This window comes from Asterias amurensis, chromosome 2 (genome assembly GCF_032118995.1).
Source record: "Asterias amurensis chromosome 2, ASM3211899v1".
NCBI lineage: Eukaryota > Metazoa > Echinodermata > Asteroidea > Forcipulatida > Asteriidae > Asterias > Asterias amurensis.
In genome coordinates, this window is record NC_092649.1 from 9,315,034 (window position 1) to 9,332,707 (window position 17,674).

The 17,674-nt window shown below is 38.8% G+C and overlaps 2 protein-coding genes and 2 long non-coding RNA genes across 4 annotated transcripts in view; 1 reads left to right on the top strand and 3 right to left on the bottom strand.

Annotated features, from left to right (window-relative positions):
- LOC139952213 (uncharacterized) overlaps positions 1 to 10,957 on the bottom strand; it is a 37,947-nt gene extending 26,990 nt beyond the window's left edge. The window contains 2 exon segments of the mRNA XM_071951274.1: positions 10,554 to 10,582; positions 10,585 to 10,957. Of these exon segments, the coding sequence (XP_071807375.1) occupies positions 10,554 to 10,582; positions 10,585 to 10,744 (189 nt within the window). The 5' untranslated portion in view covers positions 10,745 to 10,957.
- On the top strand, positions 594 to 3,437 carry LOC139934034 (uncharacterized). The gene is made up of 3 exons (XR_011785675.1): positions 594 to 742; positions 1,283 to 1,442; positions 2,008 to 3,437. It is a non-coding gene; the product is annotated as an uncharacterized lncRNA (long non-coding RNA).
- Positions 2,564 to 5,488, bottom strand: LOC139934037 (uncharacterized). The gene is made up of 2 exons (XR_011785676.1): positions 4,780 to 5,488; positions 2,564 to 4,060 (listed from the first exon to the last, which is right to left on the bottom strand). It is a non-coding gene; the product is annotated as an uncharacterized lncRNA (long non-coding RNA).
- Positions 10,958 to 11,634: 677 nt separating the features above from the next.
- Positions 11,635 to 17,674, bottom strand: part of LOC139953844 (uncharacterized) — a 37,758-nt gene continuing 31,718 nt past the window's right edge. Inside the window, exon 14 of the mRNA XM_071953426.1 lies at positions 11,635 to 17,462. Within this exon, the coding sequence (XP_071809527.1) occupies positions 16,435 to 17,462 (1,028 nt within the window). The 3' untranslated portion in view covers positions 11,635 to 16,434. The remainder of the gene's footprint in view (positions 17,463 to 17,674) is intronic.

Sequence of the window (17,674 nt, forward strand, 5' to 3'; positions counted from 1 at the left end):
ACAACTACAACAACAACAACCGGTAGAACAGGTTAAAAGTGTTTGGAACTGGCGGTTTTATATAGGCCTACATAATTTTCAACATGACAATGCAATGCTCTTTCACTTTTGGTTTCATCTGCAACGTCTTTTTCAAACCCTTTTCTTTGTACCAATATTCTAAAGCACGGACATAAACGTGCTAAACAAGTCAACATTCCAAACGATCCCGATAGACAACAATACACCATCTTTTCGGTCAACATTATTTTTGTTTGGGGTTTACTTTTAAAGGAACACGTTGCCTCCAGATTTCACAAAATTTCACGTTTGAGGGTGTTCCTTATACTTATTAAGAGTTGTTCTTGCAATAAAACACATTTAATGTGTTGTAATTAGTGAATGGCAATTAAAAAAAACAAACACTGACCTCTGACCCCGAAACACGGCCCGCGAAATATATACGTTTTTCAAGCCGTCAAAACGATCGTCCGTTTATGCGCGATGCACAGCAGTTAGGCTGGCGCCGTAGCCAATAGCCTGGTAAACCTACCAGAAGAACACGAGGTAACACCTGGTAAACCTACCAGAAGAACACGAGGTAACATACCGTTCTCTACCAGACGACGTTGTGTGAAATGTAAACACACCATTTTGCTGTCAAAATGGATCGCCGAAAAACACAGATTCAGCTCATTGCTCTACGCAAAGAGATGATTGAAGACACGTCCAAAAAGAAGGAATGGACACCTCGCCTATCAGGGTAAGAATAATGTAGTGGGACATGGACTAGCCGACGAGAGATAGAGAACGGACCGTGATTGTTTATACCCAATGCAATGTTATCGTTAGTTATTATTGTGGACATGACAGCCGCAGCACTGAGTTGTGAGAGTACATAAATGTACATGTACTATGACTAGTTTACATGTAATTTTGTAGATCTATTCACTCGGTGCATAGATGGGGGTGGGGATTTGAATCGAGTGTCCAGCGTCCTAATGACTTGGCATAATTTACCCTAATTTACTTTGATGCTACAATTAAAAGAGTCGTTTATCTGGCTGGGAAGGGGAGGACTTTTGTAAAAATTGTAGAAATACATTTAAAAAATACTAAATGGTACAGATTTATTAAATGTTTTTGTATATTTTTAACAGTTTACCCAAAATATTGTACCCAAGTCAACTCGTACCCAAGTCAACCCGAATTCTTTCAAAGAAGTGTGACCTTTCAAACAATAAAAAATAAAATTGTCGAGAACTAATAAGTTATATCAATGGTTATGAATTTCTTGTTGAAGGTACTATGTGAGCAGATGCCAGGACTTGGCGTAAACATCTTGGAGACCTCATCAAACCCAACCAAGCTGGTGTGTTTGTACCAACTGTAGGGAGATGCCAACACAACAGGAGAGGTCATGCTGCAAACAAAGCCCCGATGAATGCTTCTCAAACTTGGCAGTAAGAGACTGATTATTTCATACTGTCAATGGCATGTGCATGTATAACAATATACACATGTACTGTCAAAGCAGTCCAGTTTTGTTATATGATATTTTAATCTGTCCACCCCCCCCCCCAAAAAAAAAGGAAAAACAAAGTAAATGTGTAAACACACATTTTATAAGGAAACACAAATTTAAGCTTTCATTCATTGTAGTTACTTGTAAACAGCCTCCTGCGCCAACGTTGCATTACCAAAAAACTTTACACTGAACAGCCACATCCCAAATTTTAATAACATCATGTCTTTGACCAGCAGCCGATTTCACAAAACTTTACGCAACTGCGTAAGTCCACTTGTGCAACGTTTATGAAGCAACTTGCGCCATTAAAATTGCGCAAGTGGACTCACGCAGTTGCGTAAAGTTTCGTGAAATCAGCTGCAGGTAGGTAATATTTGCAAAAATGTCACTTTAATGAATCAACATCAAGTGCATGGGTTTTATATTTCATATACATGTACAAATAACCAATTTTTATTTTGTTAATTGTTTCAAAAATGTTTGTGTTTATATTTGAAAAGATCTTGAGGCACCATGTTCTGGACCACCATTAGAGTTGGCACGACATCACAGGAATGACATGTACACCAGGGGAGCATGATGTACACAACAAACGACTTTGCCACCCAGCCAGCCTTCACAGACAACATGTGTTGTGTCAGAATGGTACTGGAAATAGAGTAACACTACCTAGTTACTGTTTGTAAAATCAGGGATATATTTCCAGATAGTTTCAACTTTCATGTACACATGATTTATGCAAAACAGGTTTTACAAATGGCAATATTTCCTGTTTTCAACAAGTAGATTCTTATTCCTAAATTAACACATAATGTCAATATTTCAACTTATTATTTTCTTTTGCACATTACTTATGTCAACAAACCATTGAATGTGATGTGAGCAGAGTTTGTTTTCATCACAACGACATAATATGTTAAGTTTAATTTGAAGTACATGGCCAATTGTTTATACAATCATCATATTTATTGTATTATTTATTTGAGATTTCGATATTTTGTAACAAAAAACACACTAGAACAACAAATACAAAAACATAAAGAATCTGTATTCAAATAAATTTATCTGAAATATCTTTATTCTGTATTCATAAAGAGACATGGATCATAGATGCAACAAGTTTGATAAACACAGTGCCATTTCAAATTTTTAACCTTAACCCTTGCAAGTATATTTTGATTTCAACCACATGCCTGTTATGAAATGCATGGTCAGAATGATGTTTTAGAACTAGTCATATTGTTGACTAGCAGACCATGTTAGTTGGAATAAGTAAAAGTTTTAAAGGAAAACCACCGAATTTCAAGTCGTACTCGTGTTGATCATTCTATTCTACTTTTAAACATCCTTTCTAACCATATGCATTTTACAACCAAATCACTTGATCTAAGGCATTGGTCTCTCTAAAGGGACTTTATACCTTAGATGTTAGTAATTACTAATTTGTGATCATAAAACTCACTTGATAAAGTCTACATGATGAGAGGCATGTCAAAGGACTTGTTTCTATACTGCAATGGTGTTTTTCTTTCACTGTTTCTTGCAGCTTACATGTATATTGCCAAATTTAGCCCAAATTGTCACAGGTTTATTATTGTATACTAAAATATTGAGGAGATACACCAACTATTACCAAGGATACTGCATGGGACTATAGTGTTCTTTGGCAAAGGACAAATTTAATTAATGTTTGCAAATACATCGTGTACTGCTGTGAATTGTAAAAACATTCAATAAATTGTTCATATTTTTTTATAAAGTTCCTATTAATTTGTGACAAAGATTCTCTTTGATTACATACAAACTCTAGAACTTGCCAATAATGCTAATAATGCACTGACCTTATATCTTATGCACACCTGTACAGACAATTTTGTAGCCAAATTGTGGAAAGTTACATGGAAATTAAATTTAAGAAGTGGAAAATCTGGATTTGTGTTTTGCTACAAGTTCTTCTGTTGGTAGTAGTGGTGGTGGTGGTATTGGGGGGGGGGGGGGGGGGGTGATGGCGGCTGCGGGTAGAGGCTATCCTTGCACCATTAGCGGTAAGCTTGGGCGACTAGTGTCGCACTCCAACTATTGAATCCTGAGTTGAGTCGCGACTATTGTTTTCAACTATTCGGTTAAACGTGCTACAAAAATAGTTTAAACTAAATTGCGTCTACCTGTTTGGTGAACCAATTTAGTCGCTCATGACTATTCATGACAACATAATTTACTTACAGAACACAGTCAGACATCAGTGACACAAATCTTCAATCTTTTCCGCTTGAATTAGACTATATTGTGCTTGCGGCACACATTGCCACAGTGCATCGTGATAATTAAAATTTTGTTGCGACTAGTGTCGTAGTCGCAACTATTCGATGGAGGTGCGACTAGTCGATTAGTAATTTTCACTGGTCGCCCAGGCCTAATTAGCAGAGTTTTCCTGTCTTGCGAAGAAGCTGGTTGTCATCTAACCTTGCTTGGAAAACTTCTTTGATGTACGTGTACTCTTTCTTGTCCATACCGGCTTCAATAATCACATCGCCACCCAACTTTCACTGTGACCTGGGAATCAAGTATTAATACAAAAATGTTACAAAATAATAAAATTGTTCCCCGTTTCTGATTTTGTTTTGTAATTTTTGAAAAGAGTTCTTCTAGACTATGGCCCTTTTCGAAACCACGGCTTTGGCTTTGGATTCAGCTAGGGCTAGCTTGGCCCCGCAGATGTTTGAACAAAACTGAGCGTGCTTTGCGTAGGGATTCAGACAAGGGGACGGAGTTTGAAGCCGAATCCATAGCCGATGCCGTGGTTTTGAAAAGGACCTATGGAAGCTTCATTTTTGTGGACAAGAGTATTAATTTATTTTAGCTTTCCTTGCCAACTACCATTTGCAGTATGTGCTCCCTGTTCAGATGCATCGCACCGTAAATTTTGCTGTCAAATGATTCTGAGCAATGTAAACAGGAGCTACCTCAAATAGTACTGTCCAAGACCAAGGTCAAGGAATTACATCCCCATAATAGACATAGACATTATTTTATAAAATAATGAATGTATACCCCGAAGAAAGGATCATGTTGGCAAATAAGACAAGTGACATCATCTATCCTATGGCGATTATTAGTAATATACACCACTGTCCTGTTGCCCTGTGACTCTACATACGTACATGCAAACAGCATAGAGAAAGGACAGAGAAGTAAAGTCCCTGTAATTTTGTATCTAAAAACGAACTGTGGGGTATAGGCCTATGTGACTCGCAATTGCATACTATACTTACGCGGTAAACACGGTAAACGCCTCTGACATGTCTGAGCAGATGTTTTATCGAGAGGATGAATTCTCTAGCAGAGTTTTGGTGTGGGAGGTCATGACACGTCCATTTTCAACTCCACTCGCTAGTTAGTATACGGGTACTAGACATTCTTTCGTGTACAAAGTGTTCGCATTACTAGACTGGCCCCGCTAAAATCCTACATCGTACGAGCAAGAACGGGGAGTTCACTGCGTCTGGGGAGGTCTGGCTGCGGGGGATGATGGCCCGCTGGACGGCAGCCGCTCGGCCCCGGGACGTGGGCTGAACTTGCTGCTTAGATAGATTAATAAAAAGTTAATTCAACGTAGGCCCTTTTATTTTTGTTCATGAACTGTTTTGTTGTTGTTGGAGTAACCATGGAGGAAGAGATAGATACAAATGGGTTCGTAAAATTGTTAATAAATGCTCAGTCGTATAGTTCAACGGCTGCGACTGGAAATAAGACTAGTGAATTTGGCGGCCATTTATGGGAGTCAAAATCTTGACCCCCATAAATGGCGGAGCGTTTTGTTTCGAGAAAGTTAGCAAAAGTGAAGCAATTCTAAGGCATGTTTGTGTAGATCATTATATTCTACTTTTTTAACATCTTTCCAACCGTAATCATTTTACATCAAACGCTTGTCATAGCCCAAAAACGCCCAACAAAGCGCAGCCCGAAGGCAACGTGTTCCTTTAACTGTGAAACGTTTTTTCTTTTTTTCTACGATCAAACCAAGTTCACGCAGCGACTATAATGTCACTCAGCGGCCGAAGTTAAATGCAACTCGTGCTAAAAACATGTGTTGAGGCACCAAGTTCTACTGGTATATATGTCGACATGGTCATTCGTGTAAACATTGCTCCATTATGAAGTGGTTTACCGCCAAACATGGAAAAAAAAAATCAAACTACCCGCGTGCCGCACTGTGTTTTCAAAACTATTGATGAAATTGGCATTAAAGATAAGAACTATAGAACCACTTCGGGTGGCTGACTTTAAAGTCGACTATACTTAACCATGGTCCATCTAGATGTCACCAAAACGCCTAGTCCCACCTGAACTTGTAAAGCTATCTCACATTTTCATAATAGCAGTTGGGTAACGTGGCAGTTGGGTAACGATTTGTTTTGCAATCACACGCAAAGAAAATTTAAAATAAGAGCACTGAGTGAAACGATAAATAGAAGGTATTTGCTAATAAATTATGCCAACCAAAATATGCCTTTATGCAACCTATTCGACCAGTCGATATAGACGCGTTAGGCTAAATACAGACCAAGCACCAAACTATGGCAAATTTTTAATGTCATCTTTCTGGGTTCTTCATTCATCAGTCTGTGGTTGGATCTGCCTCAAACAATTTGTTTTCCATTCATTTCTTTCTGAGAAACTGAAAACTTTTTTTCGGACAACAAAAAGTTACTGACGCAAATCGTTTTATCTTTATCACGTTCGTACACGAAAAAAAAGTCATAGCATTTTCTACAGAAAGTTGTAAAGTGGTTGTTAACGAGGTTGAATTCATGAATGACAACTGGATAAAAAAGCAATTTAAAGGAACACGTTGCCTTGGATGGGTCGAGTTGGTCTTTGAAAAGCGTTTTGTGACCGTTTATTATAAAATGCATATGGTTAGAAAGATGACGTAAAAGTAGAATACATTGATCTACACAAATATGCCTCAAAATTGCGTGATTTTCTTTTTACCTCGTCCAATAACACGGTCGGCCATTTATGGGAGTCAAAATTTTGACTCCCATAAATGGCCGACCGACATAGTTCGCGATGTAAAAAGAAAACCGTGCAGTTTTGAGAGATACTTGTGTGGATCATTATATTTTTCTTTTAAAACATCTTTCCAACCATATACACTTCATAACAAACGGTTTTCAAACGCTTTTTATTGACCAACTCGTCCGATCCAAGGCAACGTGTTCCTTTAATAGGCACCTTTTATTATGTGACGTTTTGTAATAACAAAGTTATAAATGCATGAATATAATCAAATTCCATTTTTATACAGACCGTTCATGCGAACTTTCAACGGAAAGTGCGGTGAACCAAAGAATCATTCGAAAGCGGCCATTTTGCAATACCACAGGCTATTTGAGTGTTTAAAATCTCTTTATAATTCGGTGTGTTGGTTGATTTACACATAGGCCCTAGCTCATTTTTCTTATTTGCAGTCTGCTGAATGCATACCTCATGTTTGATTGTTTCAGTGATTGTTGCAGACATTAGGGCATCAAGGCATTTTCTCCTTGGTAAAGGGAACCCAACGAATAATTGTAATACTTCTACTGAGAAGCATTTCAAGGGCACGAAGCTTAGCATCAACCAGGGGCATGGAGGCAATCACCTTCGTTGCCCGGTGAAGTATCAGGCCTCTTGTACCCACCGCCTATTCAACGATGATAAATGTTGCCAATGAAGAAAAGGAGGTGTGGCCAATGTCAACCTTTCAGAGGTGTACATAAAAAAAAACCTGAAACTAATAGGTTGCTGAACAAAATCATGCAGTACGCTATTGTAGTAGCAGTCAGTATGCTATATTGATCATCTAAGTTGTATTTGATGACTGTTCTGCAAATTTCTGCAAATTTATATGGCTGCGAATTTGCATCTATTAAATCGGTGTGGTACCGCTGCTAAGAATCACCGAACTGCCTCTATAGATCGTTCTACCGGGCAATACCAGTGGTCTAGAGTTACTATTTTAGCAGCGGGTACCCCTACCGCAACGATTTAATAGAGGGAAGACTGCTCTAGAATCGCAAAGGTCGTGGGTTTGAATCCCACTCAGCATTATGTCTGTGACTTTGTTCACAGAACTCGGGAAAGTACAGAGTACAGTGCTACAAATATCAGTGTATCGATGGGTAAAACAAGTCAATGTAGCTGTTATATCCTTGTATATTATAAAATTAGTAGGGTATCCGGGGAATGGCCTTAGCTTTGGATCCAAACCGGACCAGAGGCATAAACAAACAAATACATACCCATTTATGAAAGAGGAGCAAGTATTAAGGTAAGGGGTTCCTTTTCATTGTTTGCAAAAAGCTGTTATCATCTGTGATGGGGAGTTGGGCGGTTCAAACTTCCTCAAAAAACCTGCCCCAATTCATACACAATAGCAACTGTGTAGGTATAGTCTGAAGAATACAAATTTTAGTGGTTAACTATAAATGACGAACTGATTCTTTCGGTTATTGACCCGGACACAGTGACCGCCTCGTGACAGCTTGTGACGGTGTGTGGGCCTTATCATCTGCTAGAGAATGAGCATGTGGACAGTGGGCTGAATTATTTTTATATGCCAAACTAACTTAATCAATTTGTCTGCCAATCTCATAACTCCATTTGGTTGTTAATATTTGTATCGGGTATGGGCAGGGCTCGTTGTCCATACATCTACGTGAAGAGATCAGCAGAGATGCTCAGGACAATGAAGTCATTAGTACAATTTGTATGGATTTCATAAAATTGCTATAGCATAAGTATTTCGTAGGTAAATTGAGTTCATCAAGAGTGGTCTTCGGGTATTTATTTGGCAGAAAGAAACTTTCATTTCTATGTAAAACATTTATTTGCATTTTTTAAGTTTTGCTATTCAAATATGAAATTGCAGTTAATGCACTGGCGCACTTAGCCTTGCTCGAAAGGCAGTCGAATTATTCACTCCGAAAAAAACACCCCCGCTGTATAAAAACCCACCCGTATTCACTGTGCGTAACATCGCACGACACGATGTGCCCCCGTACACAATCCGCATGCGTCGGCCGTCAGCATGCAGCTAGTGGTACGAGTGCGGATGACTTGTGTGCACAGTAGTCGTACGATGTGACAGTGTGTATACGGGTGGGTCATGCGGTGTGATTACACGCACCACACATAGGGTATACGGGTGGGTTTACAGCGGCGTCTTTTCGGAGCGAATAACGACGCACTGTGGAAAAAACACTGCCACGTGAAAGATACGCCTATACATCAATTGAAAGAGAGCTAAGCCCATCTCAAATGAGGAAAAAAACATCATTGAAATGGGGCCCAAAGGTACAACATTCTACGGAGCATACATAATACTATTGAATGCCTTAAAGTAAAAAAAATCAGCACCACGGGACATTATGCTTAAATAGCTTTGTTTATTGGTTATTCCTTAAAAACATTGTTTGTACTATGTTTTCATGAAGTATGGAAATAAATATCAGTTTGAATGAATGAATGCTGGACCATTATCCAGCAAAAAACACCAATCAAATGACCTTCAAATCAAGAATAGTTATGGGGTAAAGCAATTGATCACGAGGCTTGACGCACGTTTCATTCCCCATTGTGGTTGTGGGGTTAAACTATATTGGGGGATGAACCATGGGACAGTATGGGTATTTCCCAACTATTGTATATTACAAAGCTCCAATAGCAAGTCGAGTGCCCTGCCATTGTGTTTATTGATTACTGGTACGACTGTATTGATTGTATGACATACATAAACAATTTTTTGTGGTTTAGCCTACGTGCATCATAGGATCCTGGAAGATATTTTGAACACATCATCTAACTTTGGCATAAACTATGTTAGTAATCAAGGTTGTAATCAAGTTTGAAGAAAATAGAAGAAAAAATGGCATTGGATACGGAAAAAGGAGAACACAACCGAATTTCTCTTTGATTTTACACAAGTATGTAAGCACAATCGTTTGCAAATAGACTGGGATTAGGCCTAGGGCCAATACGATAGTTTACTCTAATACAGTCATTTGGTTAATTCACTGATTTTTTTTATTATACCAAAACAGTTCTATTTGGACTTCCAGGAGTAGCCTAACATGCCTTTAGTCTTAATAAAAGAAACCATCAAATTTTGCCGTTTTCGAGTACTTTTAGAACATTAAAGTAAACTTGATTTATTTAATGATATTTGGGGTTGAACAAAGAATTGACTGGAGTGAGATTCGAACCAACGACCTCCAGCGCTCTACCAACTGAGCTATCTAGCCCTATATTGACGGTGTCCCTATAATGTCAATATCTTTGTTCGGGGGTGTCAGTCAGAAGCCATACAACCGTTAACTGCCGTGTAGCCAGGGATCACACCCAAATTACGATACAACCTGGGAAGCGGCAGCCAGGGGACCACCTTAAGGGGATGCGACTTTTTGTTTCAGATATCAATATAAACCACAAGGGAAACTGACTGGGTAAATTTATTTAAACAGGATTTTCAGTATGGATAAACGGTGTCGTGGCCAGCCGGACTCAATAAGCTCTGGTCTTTCTGATCAGCAGAGTGCGCGTTCGATGAGTTTCCCTCTCAAATATTACTTCATTTGAAAAGGAATAGGATAAAATGTCCATATATCCGACTTATTTGCTCAAAAATTAGTATTGCCTTTGTGTTGGTAACGACGAGGGAACAGTTGCAGTCGGATACGAACATTCTTTTAAGTTTATGTTTAGGTTTCATTGTTTCCACAGTAACGTTGTGAAACAGGCAATAATATTATCATATACACTTATATGTTACTGCAGGGGGAGCTCACTCACTCTTGTCCTTAAATCTTCCATAGCAAAAAGCCATTAAACAAAATACCTCCGATTACTACCCCCTTGAACCCCCCCCCCCGACCCCCTCCCCCCCAAAAAAAAAAAAAAACAAAACAAAACAACAACAACAACAACAACAACAAAAAACAAAACAAAAAAAACAACAACAACAACATCAACGACAAACAACAAAACCAGTCACATGACTCACCACGTCAGTGTAATTCCAAGAGCAATCCATGGAAAGTTAGGAACAACAACGAAGGGAGACTGTAGCCGTTGACCACCGGGTTGGCTGCATCCAAAACAGACCGACTCCACGCACAGCACGATTATCACCGCAAGGTTCACAGCACACGCTGCCGTCCAACGCGACGATTTACGGCCACATGACAGCTCCATGCAGCCTCTCGTCGCTCGTACTTTTACCAGGCTAATAATAGCATCAACACCTTCAAATGTGAGATGTATTAATTTCTAATTCATTGCTTACTACACTGCAGTTTGTAAAGTTGGCATTCATTCATACAGCCAGAAGTCAAAATCCCACCACGTTTTAAGCAATGCTGAATTCAGTTCAAATGCAAATGTTGCATAAAAAAGACCAGTCGAGCTGCAGTTTCTCTTTTTTTTCCAACAATGCACAAAACCGTTTTCATAAGTCCTATTTATCACTCTCATAAACACGGTCTCTGCAGATGCGCTTGTCGTTCGGTCGACCCGCTTCAGTGATCACCTATACACACTTTCGTTGGTTAAAAAGAAACACACTCAACACTAACATTAGCCGAAATTCCTCCACTTACAACTCGAAAGTTAAAGCAGATTTCGTCGACTGACATAACTTTGACCACTTTGACTAGGGATTCTTTTTTTCGTCTAAATACTGAAAAGGCAGCAATTTTTCAGGCCAAAACTAGTTCTGTCAATTTACTGAATTTTGTGGGTATGGACTTTCAAAGTGGCATGGTGGTGGTGGTGGTGGAGGGGGGGGGGGGGGCAGGGGGGGATCTCCAGGCACACCAGCTCACCTTAGAGTTTCGATCTCAAGCAAAAAAATAACCTAGTTTTTCCGGCTTTGGCTGAATATCTTAAAAGCTATGTGATGTTTAACAACGGCCATGGATCGTCCCGGTGCAGCATACGGTGGTCGAGTACCGGCACGCTCCCTTCAACGCTCCAAGCTAATTGATTTTTAGTTCCAAAATGAAGCAGTTTATGTCTTATTTATTTGTTTCCAATTGGGACAAAGTTCATACATCAAATAGACGCAATAAACAGACACATTCTGCTATGGTTCACTGCTAATGTTTTTATGAACGTTATAGTATTTATTTCACATGAATGTATAAATCCGAACCTCCATAGACATGTACACTGTGCTGTTTAATAGAGCTTCTAAGTACGACAATTTGCTAAGCATAAAATTTCTTCCTTGATAAAAAACAGGATTACCAACCAAATTCCAATTTGTTGCTGGTTACTGGTATTCAGCTGTGGTTTAGTTTGCTTATCCTAAAAATCACGTGGGAAATATGTTTGGTAATCTTTTTGTTTATCAAGGCAAACATTACACCTAAGCAAATCTTTGTGCCTACCAGCTCTATGAACTTGGGTCATGGTGGTCAGCACAGATACTCCTGCGCCCTAACAGATTCATTGTGACTTTCAATGAGACTGATTTTATGGTACATAAAATGTGTATCTGAATACGGAAAGAAACTTCCTATAAAAGTTTCTTTAAATATCATAAAGAAAACATAAACGTTGTCATGGTTACCGTACACTGCAAATTATTTAAAAATTTATACTTAAATCTTTACAACAAACGATCATTTAATGGCTCTGGACACCATTGGTAATTGTCAAAGACCAGTCTTTTCACTTGGTGTATCTCGACATATGCATAAAATAACAAACCTGTGAAAATTTGAGCTCAATTGGTCGTCGAAGTTGCGAGATATGAATGAAAGAAAAAACACCCTTGTCACACGAAGTTGTGTGCTTTCAGATGCTTGATTTCGAGACCTCAAAATCTAATTCTGATCAGGTCTCGAAATCAAATTCGTGGAAAACTACTTCTTTCTCGAAAACTACTTTAATTCAGAGGGAGCCGTTTCTCACAATGTTTTATACTATCAAAAGATCCCCCGTAAAACCGTAGGTTTTATGCTAATAATTATTTTGAGTAATTACCAATAGTGTTCAGGGGTGGATTTCACAAATGTAGTCCTAACTTAGGACTAGTCCTAGGCAATGCTAAGAGATAGGACCAGTCCTAAGTTAGGACCAGTAACTCATCCTAACTTAGGACTTGTCCTATCTCTTAGCAGTGTCTAGGACTAGTCCTAAGTTAGGACTACCTTTGTGAAATCCACCCCAGTGCATTTAAGGTACATAGGGTCATCGTTTGGTTTTTGTGAACGTAATGCTGATTTATTGGCAAATTAATTATAAAGAAAGATACACTAAAAGAGACATGTGGAAGTTTCAGTTGAATAAAGTGTCTATCTTGGACTTGTTGACAAAACACGTCACGGCACGAACGGAGATGCCGGGCTAACGTTTAGCGAGGTTGACAGCGGGTACCAATCTGGCCTTTTTGAAGGGCAGCATTCAACAAATGGATATACAAATTATCCCCAAAGTTGCACGAGATCCTTTCCCACCGGAGATTCTGTGCCCCCCCCCCCCCCCCATTATGGCAAAACAGTGGTCACCATGGTCAAGTGGCTAGACTGCGGGACTTGCAATCACAAGGTTGTGGGTTCGAATCCCCCAGCTAACCGCTGATTTCACAATGACTAGAATAAATATTGTCGTCTAGTTACTGAATCACAATTTTTTGATTAGTGTAATTCATAGTCATATAGACGTTAAACCAATGTTTGTATGAGAGAGATTGGCTGTTGCGAGCTAGGTGTTTACACCCCTTTGTGGGAGTTTGTCGAGTACTTGACGAGATCATTCAAACTGTGTAAAAACTTCTTCTTATATAGCGCCCTCTTTTGAATCATCCTCCAACAACTAATTAATTTCCCATGGGGAACCGAATCTCCGGTGAACAAAATTCCCTGGGAGACGTGTACGCGTTGAGATTCAAATGTTCTGGTGAAGTTTTATGATTTCTAATTAACACTGGGATTCAAAGTAACAAGTTACTAGTATGCGTACTACCCTTTATCATCTTTGTAGTCAAGTCGCCTCCGGGTGGAAAATACAAACATTTCTTCTTGGGCCCATTACCAAAGTATGACCCATCCCTTTAACAGAGGCTTAGTTGATTTACATTAAACTTTCAAAAACTTAAGAAAAACAATCTTAAAGCCATTATACACTTTCGGTACAGAAACAAAAAAAGTTCACAGATTTACAAATAATTTGCAGGGTTTACAGAAGGTAATGGTGAAAGACTTCTCTTGAAATTCCATGAAATGCTTTACTTTTTGAGAAAACATTAAAACAATATCAATTCTCGATAGCGAAAATTACGGAATTATTTTAAACACATGTCAAGACACGGCGAATAGTGGGGAAACAAGGGTGGGTTTTCCCGTTATTATCTCCCGACTCCGATGACCGATTGAGCCTAAATTTTCACAGGTTTGTTATTTTATAAATTATACATTAAACTTTCAAAAACTTCAGAAAAACAATCGTAAAATACTCCATTATGTAAAGCCAACCTGAGTAGAGATAATAATGCATAATTGCTTAGGCCTATTATCAAATTTCCCTTAGACCCTTATTGTCAAACATTAAACCACAACGGAAAGTGACTGGGTAATCTTTAAAATAAAGTCTGTGCAAAACGTGAACAAAAACAAATTGAATAAGCTGTACAGAATAAAAAGCAATTGTTATTGTGAACGTACATGCATGGAGGAATTCCTCAATGGTACATGTTACAAAATGAAACAGTGTCCCATGTGAAAGGCCCAAGTCAGAAAGCAGAAAATGCCCCCAATGTGTTACTCCTTACAAAACTTTCTAAATCTACATGATTGATTCCTTTGTACAAAATTATGTGATATAAATGTACTCTGATTATTTAATAAAGGCTTCACAACAGCCCATATAGAATTTTAAGATTATTTGTGACTTTTCTAAATATACAAAATAAATCTGGTTTAGTAACAATGAACATTCATAAAGTTATTTATTCTCGATTACAATATAATACAAAAATAGTTTTTTTTTGTTTAAAGACAGACATTCATATTAAACTGCTTCTGAAAAACCCTCTTCGTTTTGCATTAGTGTTATTCAAATTCATGAGCAAGTTAAATAATCTAATTAAAACAAGAACAAAAACATGATCCAATTAATATTTTAATTGTTTGAAAGCACTTTGGCAACATTGAGAAGTGTCAACGACCATTATCTGCACTTTATGACTCAACATAGAACCCTGTGAAATTTGGGCTCAATCCCAAGTCAGGAAAATGTACAGATCTTTTCGGAAATAATATACACACAGAAAAAGGTACATGTTCTGTGGTACGTCTACTGGTAGGCCTTTGAGGTGAAATGGTTCTGAGTAAACCCCACCTTATGCTATAAGAAAATTAATAATATTGGGAAAATTCTGCCGAAATTATTGTTCCTTTCAAAAATCTTTCTGAAATATACACAATACACTTGATGAACAATTATGCAAAATTTGAACAAACAACTGAGTATGCTAGTCTGGGACAATTATTTCCAAACTTTAGAAAGAAGAAGGTATTATTCCTACACCTGCAGCACAACCAAGTTACAAATTATTCACATTTGAAACTGTAGAGCTTGTGCTCTAAATAACACTGGAACTTTCCGTCGGAATTGTGGCTCCTTTCAAAACATTGTAATTTAACAAAATTACACTTATTGAAACTACGTTAACGAGCATAAAAAAATTATTTTCTTGAATATTTAGAAATATTTAGAAAAATAGAATGCCTTCACTCAAAACTTTCTGAATGTGTGTGTGCAAGTCTTGCGTGTACCCAATGTTTGGGCCACTTTGGTCCCACTACGTTACTTTCAACAGCGGCAATATTTTTAAACAAAGAATACTTTTGTCTCGATTCCTTTTTTAGCTGCAAACTTTTGATCTTTGGTTTAAAAAAAAAAAAAAACCAAAACAACAAAAACTTAAAATTACCATTGCAGTCTGAAAATTACTATCAAAGAAGAATTTTGAAGCAACATCTTTTTCGTTTAACATTCCTTCCCAAAATTATCAAAAACTTGCTCTTGCATTTTACAAAAAATAAATCTCATTTCCTACTGGCTGGCAATTCAAACATGATTGAATTCTAGTTATTTTAGGGAAGAAATGAGGCACATGCAGAGTGTAGATTAGTGTAGGTTGAGGGAATACCATCTGGTTATTGTTTGGAAGAACCTCTGATCCATAGAATCAAGATTTTAAGGAGGGATCTATACTTCAGGGTCAATATTTACATCATCAGAAAAGAAGTGAGGCACATGCAGAGTACACAAGACTCGGGTAATCGATTCAACTGCTCCATTACAACAGGGACTCTGAGGGAACCCATCTGGTTATTGTTCAAAAGAAACTCCATGGAATTGAGGTTTCGAGGGTAACCTATACTTCAGGGTCAATCATTTCATCATCAGGGAAGAAGTGAGGCACATGTAGAGTGAACAAGATTAGAAAATTGATTCAACTGCTACATTGCAGTAGGGCCTCTAAAGGAAACACGTCTTGATATTGTTCAAAGGAACCTCCACAGAATTGAGGCTTCGAGGGTAACCTACTTCAGGGAAGAAGTGAGGCACATGTAGAGTGAACAAGATTAGAAAATTGATTCAACTGCTACATTGCAGTAGGGCCTCTAAAGGAAACCCATCTTGATATTGTTTGAAGGAACCTCCACAGAATTGAGGCTTCGAGGGTAACCTACTTCAGGGAAGAAGTGAGGCAAATGTAGAGTGTACAAGATTAGAAAATTGATTCAACTGCTACATTGCAGTAGGGCCTCTAAAAGAAACCCGTCTTGATATTGTTTGAAGGAACCTCCACAGAATTGAGGCTTCGAGGGTAACCTACTTAAGGAAAGAAGTGAGGCACATAGTGTACTAGATTAGATAATTGATTCAATTGCTACATTGCACGAGGGCCTCTCAGGGAATCCCATCTGGTTATTGTTCAAAGGATTCTCCATAGAATTGAGGCTTCGAGGGTAACCCAAGTCAGAAGGGTCAATCGTTATATTGAAGTCATCCTGGAAGAACTTATCTCCAAGTGGTTCTGATTCTCCATTTTGAATTTGTTTGAGGGACTCCTCAAAAGAGGCACTGACATTACTACCTTGCCCAATGGAATGGCTGTCGAAAAATGAGCTTGGGGCAAAAGGTTCATCATGCTCGCCTGTCCTGTAAGCTGAATCTGTATCGCTTTGATAAGGATCATCAATAAAAGGTTGCTCATTGTTGCTGGTTAACGCTGCTCCCTCATTGACACTGCGCTTATTGTCTTGCTTGTGGTACCACTTCTTGTCAGACTTCACCAGCCGTTTCATGCCTTCGATGGATTCCTGTAACCACCGGCCCATCTCCAGTTTAGGATAGTTGGACTCCTTCAGAGGGCTGACCCGTCTACTTGAGGTTGGACTTTCCATACCCTTCCTATGGATACGCAGATAGAGTTCCTCCATAGACTGCATCAACTTGTATTTGGCAAAGCGCCTGAAAGGCACCGGTATATCTTCTTCGGATGAGTAATCAAAGTAGGCCACGACAAACTTATCGCAGGCGTTATCCCGACTGAAATAATCTTCCAGCAGGAATAAAGCCTTGACGAACACATCGCCGTACACCCCGGGCGAGTCCATTTGCTTTTGTCTGGCCTTCGCCGTGTACTTCAGTCCGGTCCCCTTTGAGCATATCAACAGCACCACGTCCGCTTCTTCGATCTGTTTGGTCAGCCACATCTCGACCGTCGGACCAATGGACTTCTCCCATTCCATGAGGGAGACGTCACACTGGCAGTGCCTCTGGAGGAATCGACAGAACCTTACAACAACTTCATAGTGTAGGCCATGATCGTCGGCAGAGTAGATAGGCAGGACACACTTTCTCTTCTTCACAAAATGTAAGTCATGGGGAATCACTGAAATGAAACAATAAACAAAGATATTATTCACAAATGAAGGGCTTGGGTGGGGGGGGGGCTTTCAATATATTGGTTTCAATACATTAGATTCAATTCAGCAATCAAACTTGTTTTTCTAAAAGAGAGAAAAACTATAGAAGTAAACTTGCTGGTACAACTATATGTATAAAAGTCTTTTTGGGGAAGTGCTGGCTCTGAGAAGAACCGGT